The sequence below is a fragment of the Halichoerus grypus genome, chromosome 1 (genome assembly GCF_964656455.1).
Source record: "Halichoerus grypus chromosome 1, mHalGry1.hap1.1, whole genome shotgun sequence".
Taxonomy (NCBI): domain Eukaryota; kingdom Metazoa; phylum Chordata; class Mammalia; order Carnivora; family Phocidae; genus Halichoerus; species Halichoerus grypus.
Genome location: NC_135712.1, coordinates 2,404,221 through 2,421,963, shown reverse-complemented (window position 1 = coordinate 2,421,963; position 17,743 = coordinate 2,404,221). Strand labels below are relative to the sequence as shown.

Below are 17,743 nucleotides of genomic sequence, written 5' to 3'. Positions count from 1 at the left end.
GAGCCAATCAGGGGCCCCAATCAGTTGGGTTTTTAATTAAACTTTTATCTTGAGTGCAATTGTAAGTTGCCCTTCCCCTCTTTTCTCCCCAGAGGTGACACGTGGCAGAGTTCTGGTGCCAACCTCGACCAGGACTGTGACATCGATACTGCCCAGATGCAGCCCCATCTGTCCCCACCAGGATTCTTCAGCCCCACTCCCTGCTTACCCCATACCCTCTCCTGAACCCGTTGTTCTCCAGTTCTGTGATTTTGTCATTTCAAGAGTGTTCTATAACGGAATCACAGAGCGTGTGACCTTTTGGGGTGGGATTTCTTTACTCAGCACCATTCTCTCGAGCCCACGCAGGTCCCTGCCCCTGCCAGCAGCATGTTCCTTTTGATTGCTGTGTAGTGCTCCATGTGCAGATGGTGTGTCTGTCACCCATCGGGGGACATCTGGGTCGTTTCCGGCCTGCGGCTACTATGTATCAGCCTGCTGTGAACATTTGCTGGCCGGCCATTCCTTCCGCCCAGGTCTCTGTGGACGGGACCTGAGCGGTGGGACAGAGCAAACACTGTGGACCTTCCCCGTAGCCACAGCACATGAAATATCCCAATACATAATGTAACGGGCTCTTTGGAGCCTAGAGACAATGTAATGGGCTACCAGGAAAGACCATTTGGGCACAAGTTCCAGCAACCTTTAAAAAAAACAAATGCTGTCTCAGGAGAAAAGGATCTGGAGAAAGAACAGACATTGATTAATAGGAATAGCATCATGTTCACCATTATTAAAAGGAATTGCTAAACCAGTATTTGTGCTGAATTCAAGCATTTTCTAAATTCCCACGTGAAAAAAAGTTCTGATAGGTCTGCTCAGAGGGAAAAGAGCCCAGGAGTCCCCTTACGGCTCACCAGCCGGAGGTTGGCTGCAATGGAGCCGGGGAGTTTTGCCCTTCCCTGCCCTCCCTCCAGAAAGGAAACTTCCATATCTTGGCTATTATAAGTATTGCCGCAATAAACATTGGGGTGCACCTACCTTTTCAAATTCGTGTCTTCATTTTCTCTGGGTAAATCCCAAGTAGTGGAATTATTGGATCATATGGTAATTCTATTTTTCATTTTCGAGGAACCTCCATACTGTTTTTCATTTTCGAGGAACCTCCATACTGTTCTCCACAGGGAGGAGGGTGGGGGGATGGGCAAAATGGGGGAAGGGGAGTGGGAGCACGGGCTCCAGTTACGGAGCACAGCATGGGGGATATGTCGATGACAGTGTGACCGCGCCACGTGGTGACTGATGGGGGCTGCACTGTGGTGAGCCCAGCCTGACCGACAGAATTGTTACATTACTCTGTTGTACACTGGAAACTAATGTAACATTGTGTGTCAACTGTACTACAAAAAAGTACTTTCTAGAACTGTAAAAAAAGAAGAAAGAAAAAAAAACTCTTGCAAACAAGAGCCAGGCATGGGGCCAGGACATGGTATCTGTGAGGTCTTCAGGGAGAATCCTTAGTGTCTGTTTTCCCGGAGTCTCTGAGCTATGTCTCCGGGACGACCGGCTGGTGCACGGAGGCCTGCCCCGGGAGTCTACACTTGCTATTGGCAGGTTTTGAAACATTTTTATTTTGGGGGCGTCTGGGTGGCTCAGTGGGTTAAGTGTTTGGCTCCTGATTTCGGCTCAGGTCATGATCTGAGGGTCATGAGATTGAGCCCTGAGTTGGGCTCCGTGCTCAGTGGGGAGTCTGCTTGAGATTCTCTCTCTCCCTCTCTCTGCCCCTCCCCCTGACACTCACGTGTGCTCTTTCCAAAAAAAAAAAAAAAAAAAAGACTGAACATTTTAAAAATGTTTATTTTGGCTATTTGAGTAGATGTGAAGTGATAGGTCATTGTCACCTTAATTTACCTTTCCCTAATATCTATTGGATGCTGATCATCTTTTCGTGTGATAACCGCTTGGGTTGGTCTTCCCTGTTCTTTACTCTTCTGTTGTTCCTTTCCTGCCTTGTTTTGGATTAATCAAGTATTTTATACTATTCTACTTTATTTTTTCTATTGTCTTCTTAGCAAATCCTTTCCAATTACTTTTTTTTCTAGGGGTTTTGCTCTGGGGCTGAATATAAGTACTCCTCCGTCGAATTCCACTGAGTCAGTGTTGTTTTACTGCGGTCTTCTCTCTTCGTTCCCGAGCCTTCTCCTCTCCCACTTCTCACTCACACCTGCAATCTTCTACTTTGCAGGTGTAATAAACTCACACACATGCGCCATCCCTGATCCACCCCATCCTCTGTGTGAGCGTTGTCGTGGCTCTCACGACCACATCCATTCTAAACCCAACCCACAACATCACTATGTATGTTTTAAACAGTTGTCTTTTAAGGGAATTACAGAAAGAACAAAAAAAGCGTAACAATTTATGTTTACGTAGTTGTTGATTGTTTCCAGAGCCCCTCTTCCTACTGTCTACCTGGTATCATTTCCTCTCACTCCGAAGAACATCCTTCACCAGGTCTTGTGGTACCCTGCCTGCTGGCCACGGATTCTAGCGTTCTATCTGCAAACATCTTTCTCTGCCCTCATTTTTAGAGAAATTTTGGTGGGACACAGAGTTTTGGGTTAGGTTTTAAAAATTCAGCACTTTAAAGGTTTATACCATTGGTCCTCTGGCTGATACTGTCTGATGAGAATTCAGTGGAAATTTTTGTCATTGTTCCCCAGCGGGTAACATGTCTTTCTTCACTGCCTGCTCTCAGGATGTTCTGTTTTGGTTGTTAGCAGTTTGTGATATTCCTGTATATAAGCTTCTTTGCATGTGTTCTACTGAGGTTCTGCTTTTTTTTTTTTTTTTTAAGATTTTATTTATTTGAGAGAGAGAGAGTGCATGAGCAGGTGAAGGGCAGAGGGAGAGGGAGAAGCAGACTCCCCACTGAGCAGGGGGCCCTCAATCCCAGGACCCTGGGATCATGACCTGAGCTGAAGCTTAACCACCTGAGCCACCCAGGCACCCTCTCCTGAGTTTCTTGACCAATAAGTTGAGGTTTTTTCACCAAATTTGTGGATTTTGGGCCATTATCTTTTCAAATAAATCTGCCACATTCTGACGGCCTTCTCCTTCCGGGACTCCTATTACACATGTGTTAGGCCACTTTATGTTGTCCCATAGGTCTCTAAGGCTCTGTTCATTTTTCTTCACCTTTTTTCTGTTTTTCAGATTGAATCATTTGTATTGATTTCTCCTCAAGGTCACTGACTCTTTCTGCTATTTCCAACCTACTGTTAAGCCAATGCAGTGAAATTCTCATTTCAGTAACTGTGCTTTTCAGTTCTAGACTTTGCATTTGATTGTTTTTATACTTCCTCTTACTCTGCTGTGCGTCCCTGTCTTTACTCATTAAGAGCTTATATCCCCTTAATTCTTTGAGCATGCTGATTATTATAGCAGCGTTATAGTCTTAATCTGTGAAGACAATATCTGGGCCATCTAGAGGCTGGTTTCTATTGACTACTTTGTTTCTTGACTATGGTTTACACTTTCTGGTTTTTAGGTGTGGTGGTTTTTTAGTATATGTTGGGCATCGGTAAATCATGAGTCGTAGAGACCATGGATCATCTTCCACAGAAGAGTCTTGACTTCAGTTCTTGCTGGCAATTCAACTACTATCTTTATCACCTTGACTTTGTATAGGCTTAGTTTTATGCTTTTTGTTAGGTTGGGTCTGAGGAATGTTCAGGTGTCCGCAAGCCCCACCAACTTGGCAAGATCCCAATCTGAGGGCTGTCTGTCTTGCAGATTTTGTCAAGGCTTGGCCTTGTACTGTTTTACGGTCAGTCTAGCGTCGACCTTATTTTCGGGCGGGGATTGGCAACCTATGGCTCACAGGCCACATCTGGGCCATGCTCTGTTTTCATACGGCCCTTGAGCTAAGAATGGATTTTATATTTTTAAATAATTGCTTTTTTAAAAGTCCCAAAGAAGAATGTAAGACAGAAACTGTATATGACCTGCAAAGCTGAAAATACCCGTCTGGGCCTTCACAGGGAGTGGGCTGGCCCCTGGGCACACGGTCCTCCATCTGGTGTCTCAGCGCGACGTCCCGGGAGTTAGTGAGGTGTCAGTGAGGTCGTGCCCGCAGCACTGCTCGACCCCTACTCTTTGTGCCATGCTCGACTCTGTCACAGCCACTTTCTGGTAAGCCCTGTGGAGTGTCATCCTACACCTGCTGAGCCCAGCTGAGGCCAAGGACTTACAGGGAATCCCCAGGCAGACTCTGGCTCCGCAGCCCTCCCTAGTTCCTTCTGCGCTCTGCCTCACAGCCTCCAGCTGTCTGAGACTCTGCTCTTTGCGTCCTCACCAGCGACAGTGCATATGCTACACTGTGCAGAACACATTCAGCAGCTTTGTTCACACTATTTCACACATACGTTCACTTTATTTCATCTGCAGACGTGACCCCAAAACGACTTTCCTTGCACAAGAAACTTACATGCATTAAAGTAGGGCTTAATTTTGTGGCATTTCCACGAGAGGCTTACTCCCTGGGAGGCCGTGAGCGGCTGGGCATGGGGGAGGGTTCCGGACACGAGTGAAAGGCCCAGTCGCACAGTCCCAGCGTTCTGCAGTTGTCACGGACCAGGCCAGTAGTGCTGGCAGGAGCGCAGGCAACGCGGTGGGGAGATTCAGAAAGGGGCAGTTCTTTCCAACCCCCGCAGAGTTGGGGGTGGAGGGTGGGGGAGGACTGGGGAGCCGGTCTCCAAGGCCAGCCTTGAGTAATTGCAGTGCTGTAGGGTCTTTGGTTGCAGCCGGAAGGTAAGTAATCTTCCCTACTTTACGGCAGCGATACTCCTTCCTAAAACCAGTGTAACAAGAAAACACCAGACCCAGGGTTTCCCAAGGAGTAACTGCCGTTCAGCCCAGCGGTGGGAATTAACTGGAGCCTTGACTGCTTCCCCCGCGGCGCTGGGCGCCGGGGAAACATAACAAGAGCTACGTTCCGGGCGAACAGACCCACAGAGGGGAGCAACTGCCACGCCACTGTCCACGTGCCCCTCCTTGGTGACCGCAGGGTGGTCCCCGGGCCCACATGCTCTCAGTGCCTCTCGGGGTCACGCCAGTGTCCAGTGACCCTCCGGGGTGCTGCCGGTGGCCCCCGCGGGCATCCCCGTGTCCACGTGCTGCCGGTGGCCCCGCGGGCATCCCCGTCCACGTGCTGTCGGTGGCCCCCGCGGGCATCCCCGTGTCCACGTGCTGTCGGTGGCCCCCGCGGGCATCCCCGTCCACGTGCTGTCGGTGACCCCGCGGGCATCCCCGTCCACGTGCTGTCGGTGACCCCGGAGTCGCGCCCGCGTCCATGTGCCGCCAGTGACTGCAGCCCGGACCCCGCGTCCCGGGGATCTGCATGTGGGCAGCGGCCGCGCACCGGGTCGCCAGGCGCTGGGGGCGGCGGAGACCTCCCTGGGGAGGAGCCGCGCGTCGCTGCGCCCCACGCCGAGGGGACGCTGCTGCCCGCGGGGTGGTGGTGCGGCTTCCGGGCCGCAGGCTTTCCGCCGCCGAGGTGCGTGTGGGAGCCCGGCCGGGACTCGCCGGGCCCGCCTTCCCGCCCCCGTCGCCCGCCGTCTTTCGGTCGGAGGACAGCGCCGGCGCGCGGCCGGGAGGCCTCCCCTTTAAGCCGCGCGCCCCGGAAGCGGTAGCGCGGCGGTGCCGGGGCCGGAAGTGGTGCGGCCGGCGGGCGGCGGCGGGCGGCCGGCTCCGGAGCTGCCTCGCGCGGCCGGGCGGGCCTCCCTGTCGCGGCGCCGCTCAGGCTCGGGCTGGCCCGGCGCGGCCTCGGGGCTGCCCATGGGGCGCGGGGGGCCGGGCCGGTGACGGCGGACGCCCATGGACGCCCCTGAGGAGCCGCTGCCGCCGGTGATCTACACCATGGAGAACAAGCCCATCGTCACCTGTGAGTGCCGTGGGCGCGGGAGGGGGCGGCGGCCGTTGCGGGCGGTCCGGCCCGGGCCCTCCCCCCCCCCCCGGCCCTCGCGGCCCGGCCGCTTCCCGGAACCCAGCTGTGGCCGGGGCGGCGGCAGCGGCGGGGCCCTTCGCGCCCGAGGGCGACCTCCGACCCCGCCGGGACGCGCTCGCGGGCCGGGGCGGCTGCACTCCGACCGTGCCCGGCAGGCGGGCGCGCCCCGGAGCGGAGGGCGGGGAGCGGGGGGCCCCAGGCCTGGCCGGCGGGCCGACCTGTCGCTCCCGCACGCCGTCCCCTCGGATCCCGCGGGAGGGGGCTCGGGGCGCTCGGACCAAGTTTGCTCGCGCGGCCGTCCTGGCGGGCGCGCGTCTGTACTTCCCCCAGGAAAGTGTCAGGACGAGCGCGAGAGCTGCAGTGCCCCCGCGGGTGGTGGGTCGGCGCCGTGCAAGCTGCGCGGCCCCGGGCGTGACAGCGGCAGGCGGAGCTGGGCTGGGAGCCGCCGCTCGCTCGGGGCGCGCCCCCTCCTGCGACCTCGCCGCGGGCGCCCGGGCGGGAAACCCACTTAGAGACGCGGCTGCGAGGCTGAGGGGAGCTGCGCCCCCGGAACGCCCCGCTCCGGCCGCCCGAGCGATGCCCCCGCGTCTGGGCTGTCGGCTCGTGTGTGTGCGCCGCACTCGGGCACGCACACAGGGCATCGTTCCGCTGTTAGGGGAAAAATTGCCCTACTTTTTACCCTCGTAACTTTAGGATCAAATACCTAGCAAAGTACGGAGGTTATAGGCGATGTCGAAATGTTGGCTGACATTTTGATGTCGTGCAGACAGGCGTTTCAGACTGTTAGGGTTTTAGGCCTTTGGAGTGAGTGTTTTTTTCCTGCGGTCTTCCATGCTTTGAAAGGAAGCGCTCTTTCTACGGAAAATCTGGGCGCCCAGAGCCGTAGCGGACTGTTCGGTGGGTCTTGAGCGCGCTCCTGTTTCTGTGTCTTTTTTTCTTTTTCTGAGTAATGGGCACACTTCTGGGCTCCCTCTTGTCAGATCCCTGAGAAACTGTGTGTTTGAGGTTTAAGTTTGTGGCTTCATCTGGAGATGATAACCTTCCTTCGGGCATTGGGCCGGGTCTCCTGTAAAGTCGGGCACCGGCGTCGTTGAGCCGGAGCTCCCCCTCCTGCACCCCCGCCCCCGCCCTTATCTGCCCACTGGGTGTCTGCCTTCAGACGCTGCACCTTGCTCCACCCTCAGCCCAGAGGACGGGGGCACTAGGGCTGATCTGGAGGCCCTGCAGGTGCCCCGTGCTTTCCAAGGCCTCAGGGAGGAGGAGCCGTGCCCTGCGTGGTCGTCCTGTTAGGTGTCCGTGTAACCCAGATCCTGGAAGTGCCTCGCCCAGCGCCCTGCACCTTGTGCGTGCGGGAGAATCCGCATCATCTGATTGTATCTCACGCCCCTTAGCTCAGACGGGTTTCCCTAGGCTTTCTGTAAATACATTTCTGAAGAAGTTCCTAAATCTCGTGACTGGGCAGGTAAATTGTTGTCCTAGTAGACAGTGCTGGACTCACGCGTGTAGTGTTGACGTTCATGCCCACGTGCGTGACAGACAGCGACAGGACGGGTGTCCTTTCCTCCAGATTTACTGTGGTAGCTCCTGTCTGTGGAGGTGTGTCCCCGTGTGTAAAGCGCGGAGTCAGTGTTGTGTGTCCCGACGGCGTCTCTGTCCTAAAGGCCCACAACCTCGGACTCATTGGAGTCTCAGGAAAGGAAGTGGCTTCGGTAAACTTTCAAAGTTAGCTGGGAAAATAAAAAAGAGCCTCTGCACGGGACAGATTTGTTAGCGTTGAGAAAAGCTGGCTTCCCGGTTCAAACTTGAAATTGCGTTTGGGGGTGTCTGTGTTCGCGGCTGCAGCTCTGGGAGGCACTTGTCCTGGTTTGCCTCCTGCTTTCTTTATCTGTTCCGTTCTGTCCCGCCGCCAGTGTTTTGAAGGGAGGAGCCATGGAGACAAAGGCAGTAGGGAAGTTGCTTTTGAAGAATCACCTGGAGGCTCCTCTTCCTGGAGTTTTTGATACTATGTACACGGTCTCTTAGTTTGCAAGATTTTTGTTTTCACAGTCTGTTTGCCTCTTCTCCTGGGATGCCTGGCAAGCCCTGCAGCCCTATCAAGTCGGGGTTTGTTCTTTTCAGATGAGAGCCCCGTGTGTGCTGGGTTTGAGTTTTCTCCTGGAACGTAGGACACTTTAAGTGGACCTTTCTGAGGAGAATGTAGAGTGTGACCGGTTCAAGGAGGTTTAGGAACCATTTACATGTGTGTCACCATGAGAAGAATGGAAGGTCCCCAGAGACTGGGGGTAACTAGAATACACGATTACTTGAAAAGCTTGCTAAGTGATTTTAATAATACTCTGAAGCTGCCTAAACATTTTAATGGTCTTCACTCCATCATTAAGAGTTTCTGAACCTGCCGTCCAGCTGCCTCTTCCCTACTACCTCAGCAGGAGATCTCCTTAGACCCAGGACTAGTGAAGCTAGTAAGTACTAGGGACCATCCGTGAAGTGCTCGGGGTGTCTGCTGAGCGGTTAGTGGTGCTAATAGTGTGAGGAATTACCTACTCACAGCAGTTGGAGTACCTGTAGTATAGTTTATTAATCATGAAAAATGCACAGTGAAACCAAATACAAATCCAGCAGATTTATTTGATCTAAATTTAAGTGTTAGCTTAGATTTTTTCTTTTTCCCCAAGCACTGGGTCAGTTCTCTGCTTTAGAGTAAAGACGGGTTTCTGTTCCAAGGGTATGTTAGGGAAGACATGTTCCTTTTCCAGCTCTCTCCTTTAGTGGACAAAGTTACTGTAATTCCACGAATTTGTGGCATTTCTTTGTTGACTGTTGGCATCATGCCGAAAATAGCACATGCTATCAACATAGATTTTGTATAGTATTTGAAAAATCACAGTGCTCCATGCAAATGATCTGATCTCACCAGTCATTTCTTAGACGGCACTGTTTATTTTTCTGGATCTCTCTATTTGGGGTTCCACATCTGACACTACAGATTTTGAAAGGGGGAAAAGGCAACAAAAATGAGCAGATTCGGGATGCTTTGTACCTGGTTGGAGTGTGATTTCTCCCCTGTAGGTTGAAGTTTTTAAATGTGCCCATTGTTAATATCCCACCTACCCTGAAAGTGTGGTGCTTGTGATTTAACCGTCTCAGTTGAGTCCCAGAAAAGTCACTTAAAATGTCTTTTTTTCTAATTGATGCACACAAATGCAGAGCTTGGCCCATACTGAAGTCTTAAGCCAGTAGCAAATCAACAGTTGAGACGCAGGAGAAACATTTGTCCTCAGAAACCTCAGTTGTTCCATGACTGAAGGTGCTACCAGAGATGTGCTTGCCTGGCTTGATAATGTCGTTCGTACCTGTGCTGTGCATGCTTAAAAACGGGTGGGTCTTTTATCTGGGACCCAGGGCACTGCACCATCTCGTCCTCATCTGTGAACTAGGGATGGCTTTAGTACCGAACTCAGAGGGTCGGCATGGAGTTGAAAGAACGACTATGGGTAAAGCACCCAGAAGAGGAATCAGTGTGCCAAACCGTTAGCTGCTAAGGAGTGATTCCTAGACTTCCTTTGTTCACATTGCTCTTAGTATCTCAGCAACTTTTTCATGGCATCTCTAGGTGAAGAAGAATACTTAATAACTCTATTTATTAAATAGTTGGGTCCAAATAATTTTATTAAGTATTATGTCCTAACAGTAGTTATTTGAGGAAAATCATATGCATAAATTAGAAGGAACATTTTCTTTTTCATTCTTAGATAAGCACAGTGACATACTAATGGGATGGTTGCACCTGTTGGACATTGCACAACTTCTCTAGCTTGGGAGTCTGATTCGACATTGCCAGTCAGACTTTGTGTCTAATTTGTGTGTATTTGTTTGTTTTGGTGGTACTTTCCTTTTATTGTAGCAACCACGCTGTTTTGTGATATAATGATGTCCTTGAAAGGAATGTAGCAGGATCTAATACTGAAACTGAATACCTCAAGTGGAGTCGGTGCATCTCCAGCATTGCCGTTTTCCTCATAAATTCAAAATACCCTGTGGGACCTCTGTGGGTTTGCTGGGGTACCCACCCACGTTACTAGTATATTAACCCAACTCTAGGGTGGATTTGACCAGATGAGGTAGAAGTAAAACGTTCCTTTTCCATTTGAACTTTTGCTTACAGGCCTGATTTACAAGATGTGTTTCAGAAGCATTTCTAGTAAAATTTGGTTTATGCAAATGAAACTCAAGGGTCTGATTTTTGTTTTTAAGTTCTGATGAATGTCGGAGATAATCAAGCATGGCAGGCCTTACAGGAGCGTCTTTGCCTGGAAAGGAGCGGACAGCAAGGTGGTGGGGCCCCCCCACGGAGAGATGGGAAGAGCCGAGGGCTTCATCTTCAGTGCAAGTGACTGACCGAAGAACTTGTCGTCTAAAAAAGCTTTTTGCCAGTTGTCAGAGCGTCTTTTCATGGGGGTCGCCTGGTGTCCTGTGTGTGGTCTCGGTACGCTCTGATCCCCCACTGCTGCCCGGACCTGGGCGCTGCGGACCCGGATCTGGAGGCTAGAGCGGCGGCGGAGGACCCGGGCCCCGGGCTCCCCGGCGCGGCTCTTCCTTCCTCAGGCAGCCTGCTCGCTCTGCTGGCCTCGGAGCTCCCCGGCGGCGGCTCGCGGCGGCTCTCCTGCCTCCATTCCAGTCAAGTCTGCTCCGTAACTGCTATCCACCTGACTTTATGTGTATTCACAGTGGTTTGGTCTTACGGGATATTTGTTTTTTAAATAGAAATTGATGACCTTGGGGTCACCTTTGACTCCTCTTTTTCTCTCAAAATTGGCAGTCAGTCTGTCCACGAATATTGTTTATCTTTGACATTTATCCAGAGGTCAGCCACTTCTCCCCACCTTTACTGTTGCTCCCCCGAACGCAAGCCACCTTTTCCTCGCCCTGGGTCTGCTCCTGCGACCTCCAGGTGGCCTCCCTGGTTCCATGCCGGCCCCTTGAAGCGAGTTCTCCATGGGGTGAGGGGCGATCCCCCAAGGGGTCCTGAGAGGCACGCGTGCCTCCGCTCGGACCCTTCCAGGGCTAGCCACTTTCTCAGAACCCTCAAAGACCTTTCCGTGGGCTACGAGCCCCCGTGACATACAAGCCCTGGTCCTCACCCCCCCACTGCCCTGGCTTCCTGGCTGTGCCTTAACCCCCCGCAGCCCCTGCAGCCCGCCCCTGCCTGCGCACCCCACACTGCTCTTCTGACCCCTCACTGCCTCCCCTTCCCTCCCGGAGCTGCTCACATACCACCTCTCACACCCCACCTACTGTTTGGCATACCGTTGACTTGATTCAGTCTTCTTGGCTCAGCACCCCAACATAAACATTTGTTTTTTCTTTGCTTATTGTCTCTCTCCACCCCTGACCCGGGCTGCCTGCAAGCCACAGGGCGAGGGTCCGGATTCTGCTGCTCACTGCTGGGCTTCTAGCACCTGCCGCAGTGCTGGGCACACAGTAGGCGCTCAGTACGTATTTGTGGGGTAAATGAGATAGATGAATGAGCAAGCGTCTCTAAGGGAAACACTGTGCTGTCTTGGGTGCTTCCGTAACTTAGAGGCTTTTGACAGCATGGAGTTATTTTCTTTAAACACGTGTCTCCTTGGGACAGCTGGGTGGCTCAGTCGGTTAAGCGGCTGCCTTCGGCTCGGGTCATGATCCTGGAGTCCTGGGCTCGAGTGCCGCATCGGGCTCCTTGCTCGGCGGGGAGCCTGCTTCTCCCTCTCTCTTCCTCTGCTTGTGCTCTCTCTGTTAAATAAATAAAATCTTAAACAAAAAAACAAACAAAAAAACCCCACCTGTCTCCTTGAGCTAAGACAGCTTTGTGGGAAATGCTTGGGGAGTTTGAACCCTGATCACTCAGACCTGTTTTTAGGTAAACTGCTATGTGCTTAGTCTTTGTGATATTGCAACATTTCTCTGGAGTTTTTGAATCCAGGGAATACATGTTCATCAGTAAAAGAAAGAAAGCTAACTGGTATGCTAGGGATCATAGCATGAACTGGTCCTTCTGAACTGAGTTCAGGTATGCTTTCTTTACTACAAGTCAGTAGAAGTTTATGACCAAACCAAAGCATTCTTGGGTCTCGGATTTGGCTTCTGAGATGGAGCAGGTAGGATTGAAGGCCTGCCAACCTGGCCTTCCGATGAAGCCTTGAAAGATCTATCTGTAACCTTCAAAACCAACCTTAAACTTTAAAAATGCATAAATAAAGGAGGAGTAGATTTTTAAAATGAAGAATGGAATCTGGAAGTGGACTTGCTGGGGCAGAAGGTAAGAGCAGTTGGAATATTGAAGGCTGCTTCCAGATGGCCCTGTGAAGAGTGCGCTCGGAGGCACGCTCCCCCACAGGAGTGCGCTGCCCCGAGTGACGCGCAGAGTTGTTCTTTCATCGCTTCAGGGAGCTTTCATCCGCGTGCTGTGAGGTCCCTCCACCGTCCGTCCCCATTGCTGTGCTGCCAGCACCATCGTCTGTCAGGTTCCCTCGTGCTCGGTAGCAGGTAATCCCCGCTCCCACCCCCAGGCGTGGGCTGCCTCTCATCTGCTTGCTGTCGCTGTACATTGGTGTTCTTAGACATTTCTAGAAATGAGATCGTGTGGCATGCAGTCTCGTGGCTGGCTTTTTTCACTCAGCGGTGTGTGGAGGCTCAGCATCCTCCTCTCGGAGGTCGTGCCGTCCTCTGTCTTGTGTTCCTTCTTTCATGTCTGGAGAGTGCGCCGCGCGGATGGACCCCGTCTTGTTTATCTCTTCACCAGTTGATGGGCGTTTGGGTTGTTTCCACCTTATGGCTGTTGTGAGTAATGCTGCTGGGAACATTTGCACGCCTGCGTGTGGGCACCTTTCCCATTCTTCATGCGAAGATTTTTAGGAGCAGAATTGCTGTGTTGGATGATAAGCTTATGTCTGACTTTTTAAGAAATTGCTAGATTGTCTTCCCAAGTGTCTGTACTGCTTAACGTCCCCACCAGCAGTGGATGAGGGTTCCAGAGGCTCCATATTCTTGTGGACACACACTTGTCTGTCTTTTTATCATAGCTATACCAGTGGACGTGAAGTGGTATCTGATTTTGGTTTTAATTTGCATTTCCCTCATGGCTTGAAGTTGAGCATTTTAGCCTATTCTTATCAGCCATTTGTATATCTTCTTTAGTGACATGTTTATTCAGATATTTGGCCATTTTTAAATTACATTATCATTGAGCTACAAGAGTTTATGATGTTTGCTGATACAGGTCCTTTATCAGAGCCATGATGTGCAAATACTTTTTCCTAATCTTTGGCTGTCTTTTAATTTTCTTAGTGCTATCTTTTGAAGTACATTTTTTTTTTTTAAGATTTTTTATTTATTTCACAGAGAGAGATAGCGAGAGCAGGAACACAAGCAGGGGGAGTGGGAGAGGGAGAAGCAGGCTTCCCGCGGAGCAGGGAGCCCGATGCGGGGCTCGATCCCAGGACCCTGGGATCATGACCTGAGCTGAAGGCAGACGCTTAACGACTGAGCCACCCGGGTGCCCCTTGAAGTACATTTTTAATTTTGATGAAATCTAGTTACCAATTTTTTTTTCTTGTGGATTGTGCTTGTGATTAGATCTAGAGTCTTTGTCCAGCACAAGTCATTGTAGTTGTTTGGGGGTGCACTTACCTGATGATTAGTGAAGTTCTTTTTATATGTTTATTGGTGATTGGGCCTCTTCTGAATCATGTGTTCAGCTGTGTTTGACATTTAAGAGGCATAACCAAAAACATGTCTAAGACGTGAATTGGAATAGCATTAGGAAAAGATGTACATTCTACTTTTGTACTTTATACCATATGCATTAGTTTCCCAGGGCTATTGTCACAAATTATCGGAAACTTGCTGGCTTAAAACAAGGGAAATCTATTCTCTCACAGTTCTGGAGACCAGAAGTTGAAAGTCAAGGTGTTGATAGGCTGTGTGCTTGCTTCTCCTGCGTCTCCGGGGGAGGATCCTCCTGCCTCTTCCAGCGCCCAGCAGTCTTTGGCGCTCCTTTGGCTTCAGTCTCTGCCTTGTCTTCACATGGCTGCTCTCTCTGCATTTGCTCTCCTGTCCCTTATCACGACACTTGTCATTGGTTTTAGGGCCCACCCAGATGATCTGGGGTGATCTCATTGGAGATCCTGAACTTCTTTACATCTACAAAGATCCTTTTTCCGAATAAGGTCCCATCCACAGGTTCTGGGGGTCGGGCGTGGACAAGTCGTTTGGGGGCCACGTTCCTTCCCTACACAGCAGTGTCAGCGCTGGCCTCCTGGCGCGTGGCAGCCAGCGCCCATTGCGTGTCTCTGGTTTTATATTGCTGCTTCTATCTTTAGAGGTTTGTCCTCGCTGAGCTCTTGACCAGGGGAACGATTCCTTGGCATCTGGGATTTGGGGCTCTAGATGTTGACACAAGGTGGGATGATCTCTTAGAAATAGTGAACACTTTTTGTAATCTCTCTTTCCTTATTTTCCCCTAGGGAAACAAAGGCCTTTATTTGGCTTCTTGCACTTACATTCCGTAATGTTTTTTTCCTTCATATTATTTTAGGCCCTTGTTTGCAAAACTAAAAAAAGTGAGTAGAGAAATTACGAAGAAACTGACAACAGATTTAGACCTTGGTTTCACTGGGAACTGTTGTATGTTTGGAAAGTTTTCTTGTTTTTAACAGATCCTGTTTAGCATTTGGAAGCAATTGCATGTATTTTAGAGCTAAAATTTTAGGTGGAGCCTTGGCACTAACAATAACCTGTTTGGGTAGTAATTTTTACTACCTCATAGCTCACCATTTATGGGCACTTTTAGACCAGCTGGATCAGTAAGTTTCTAAGCACGGAGGTGAACAACAGGATGGGCCGTCAGAGGTCATTTTGAAGGTGAAGGCCTGAGAGCCGGCTCCGCTGTGCCTGGCCCCTCAGTATGTGGTAGCACAGTGAGGATCAGCATCGAGGTGCCCGACTCCTCCTCTGCCACAACTTTACCAAGCAGTTGGGGAGGCAGACACCATCTGCCCACGTGGAAGGAAGGGGGACTTGTCCCTAAAGTCACCCCTCGGAGAAAGCCTTTGCCACAGAGTTAAGTAAAATAAAAATCTCGCTTCCTTGGGTTCAGCAGTCTTAAGAACTGAATCAGTCAGCCACACTAGAAATCTCCAGTATAATCTTACCCGTTCTAAAATCGCATTCATATCCCGAGAACATAATCTGACAGCCAGCACTGCCGTTCTCCACTGCAGGGTGTCCCATGCTCCGGGGCCCTGGGTAGTCTGGTGTAGAATACGACGGGCTCAGGGGAGGCTCCGCGGTCAGCAGGCGCGCACTGCGCACCTGGGCCGGCCGGGCACTGTTGTAGGGTTTGGGTTACCTCCTCCCGCAAAGACCCCAGCCCTGGTAGAGCTTCCAATCCACTGAGAGGAGGAACACAATAGGCAAAAATAGCGAATTACGTAATCAGCGATCAGTGCTGTGGAAGAAAGAAAAGGATAAGGGAAGTGGGAGAATTGTAGTGTTTCACACTTTTTATGATGGAAACTTGCAAATGTGTACAAAAGTAGAGTAGTGTAATGAAACCCCACAAACCTATTCCCCAACTTCAGCAGTTGGGAGAATTGGCCAGTCTTGCTTCTCTCTACCCCGTTCCCTCCAGTCCTGCGTGCTTCTGAAGCAGAGCCCTAGTATGACATCATGTACCCGCACATGCGTGTGTAATGGACTGAAGGTTTGTCTCCCCTCCCCGTGGTTCGTGGGCTGGAGCCCTGATGGCCAGTGTGCCGGTATTTGGAGCCGAGGTCTTTGGGCGGTGAGTGGGCTGGAAGAGGACAAAGGCTGGGCCCCGGGGAGGGAGCCAGTGGCCTTATGAGAGGAGGAAGAGTGCGCTCCCTCCCTCCTCACGCACATTGAGGAAAGCCCCAAACCAGGAAGACATTAGGCACCTGGAACTGAATGGCCAGCACCTTGATCTTGGACTTCTGGGCTCCAGACCTGGGAGAAAACAAGTTGATGTTGGTGTTGGAGAAAACTCCGTCATGGTATTTATTTTGTCCTGGCAGCCTGAGCTGAGACAGTGTGTGTCCCTCAAGACAGCGTATCTCTAAAAGATCAGGACTTTTTAAAAACAACTATAGGGGCGCCTGGGTGGTTCAGTCGTTAAGCGTCTGCCTTCAGCTCGGGTCATGATCCCAGGGTCCTGGGATCGAGCCCCGCATCGGGCTCCCTGCTCATCAGGAAGCCTGCTTCTCCCTCTCCCGCTCCCCCTGCTTGTGTTCCCTCTCTCGCTGTGTCTCTCTCTGTCAAATAAATGGGTGGAATCTTGAAAAAAAAAAAAAAAAAACAACTATAAAGCCTTTATCACATCTAAAAAATTTTCCCTAAAATCAAATATTCAGCATTTTCAGTGTGTCTTCAATGTCTTTTTCTTTTATAAGCTCTTTGAATTAATTGGTATCCAAATAAGGTTTTGAGATCGTGCTCTCAGTCTCTCTTCAAATCGCGGGTTTCCCTCCGTCTCCCTTTTGTTCCTGGCAGTTTCCCGAGAAGCCCGGGTTCTGTCCGGTGACCGTGTCATGCTCACTCCCCCCACTTGGCCAGCTGCGTCCCATTGTGTCCTCTGTCCTCAGGGTTCTGTGTCTCCTGGAATGTGGTCCTTGGAGCCAGAGGCTGGGTCAGGTTCGGGTTGGATGTTTTTGGCAAGCCTGTCTCCCAGCTGGTGGCGTGTCTCCACCCGTGGCATGGAGGCTCTGCTGGTATCTCTCCGATGGGAGCCGCCCTTCTGCTGTCGCTTGTGCCCCGTGGGGTGCAGAATGGTGAGATTCTAATGTCCCCGTTTTGTCTTCATTTGTTAGTGGAAATGTGTCTGTAGGAAGTGTGTATGTGGGGGCACCTGGGTGGCTCAGTCGGTTTAACGCCTGCCCAGGGCCCAGGAATCGAGCCCCACACCGGGCTCCCTGCTCCGTGGGGAGTCTGCTGCTCCCTCTCCCTCTGCCGCTCGCTCCCCTGCTTGTGGGCACGTGCGCGCTCTCTCTCTTAAATAAATAAATAAAATCTTTAAAAAAAAAGTGTATATGTGTGTTCCTTGCTTATCCAGTGGTGTGGTTTGTGTAGGAAAGGCAGACTAATGCCTCACTCACTTCCTCTGTATAGTGAGTTGGTTCACTCAAAGTGAGTATCCTCCAGTGGTGATCAGTTACCATGTTTTTTTTTAAGTATTATTATGAATTTAAGGATTTAAACCTACCTGCTTTGTTTCAGTCCGTGGCCGGTGCTGTCCTTACTGACGGGCAGGTGGTTCCATCTTTGCCAACTTAGCTGGCCTCCAAGTTGTAGGAATCTTTTGTTCTTTTCTTTGCTCTCTGTTGTGTTAACGTGTTCCAGACTCGTTTCCAGCCTTGGCCCTGGAGTCAGCCATTTCTCTAGGAAGCCCCGCTTCTTTTTAGTGGGAAAAGGTTTTCAAGACTCCAGGCTACATGCTTGGGCTGCTGGCTGCTGCTGGGTCTTCTTTTTATGGCACAGAGCGGGAATTCAAAGGTGAAGTACACCGTAAGTTCACACTGGTCTTTGTGATTCAATTTCAGGACTTGGGGGTTTTAATGAACTGCTGGATCATCCGTGTTTTCTTTCCTCCCATTCTGTGGATACTTGGGGACGACAGAGGTAGAGTCTTCTCAAACTGGAGCTGCATCAGAATCCCCTAGTGGGCTTGTTAGAACCTGACGCCGGGTTCCACCCCAGTTTCTG

The 17,743-nt window shown here is 51.1% G+C and overlaps 1 protein-coding gene across 2 annotated transcripts in view; it reads left to right on the top strand.

Moving 5' to 3' along the window:
• The first annotated feature begins 5,685 nt into the window (after window positions 1-5,685).
• TRAPPC10 (trafficking protein particle complex subunit 10) overlaps window positions 5,686-17,743 on the top strand; it is an 88,445-nt gene continuing 76,387 nt past the window's right edge. The window contains exon 1 of one of the 2 annotated variants that reach the window (XM_036098980.2): window positions 5,686-5,923. In XM_036098980.2, the coding sequence (XP_035954873.1) occupies window positions 5,857-5,923 (67 nt within the window). In that variant the 5' untranslated portion in view covers window positions 5,686-5,856. The remainder of the gene's footprint in view (window positions 5,924-17,743) is intronic. The other variant, XM_078068201.1, reaches the window with a different exon arrangement.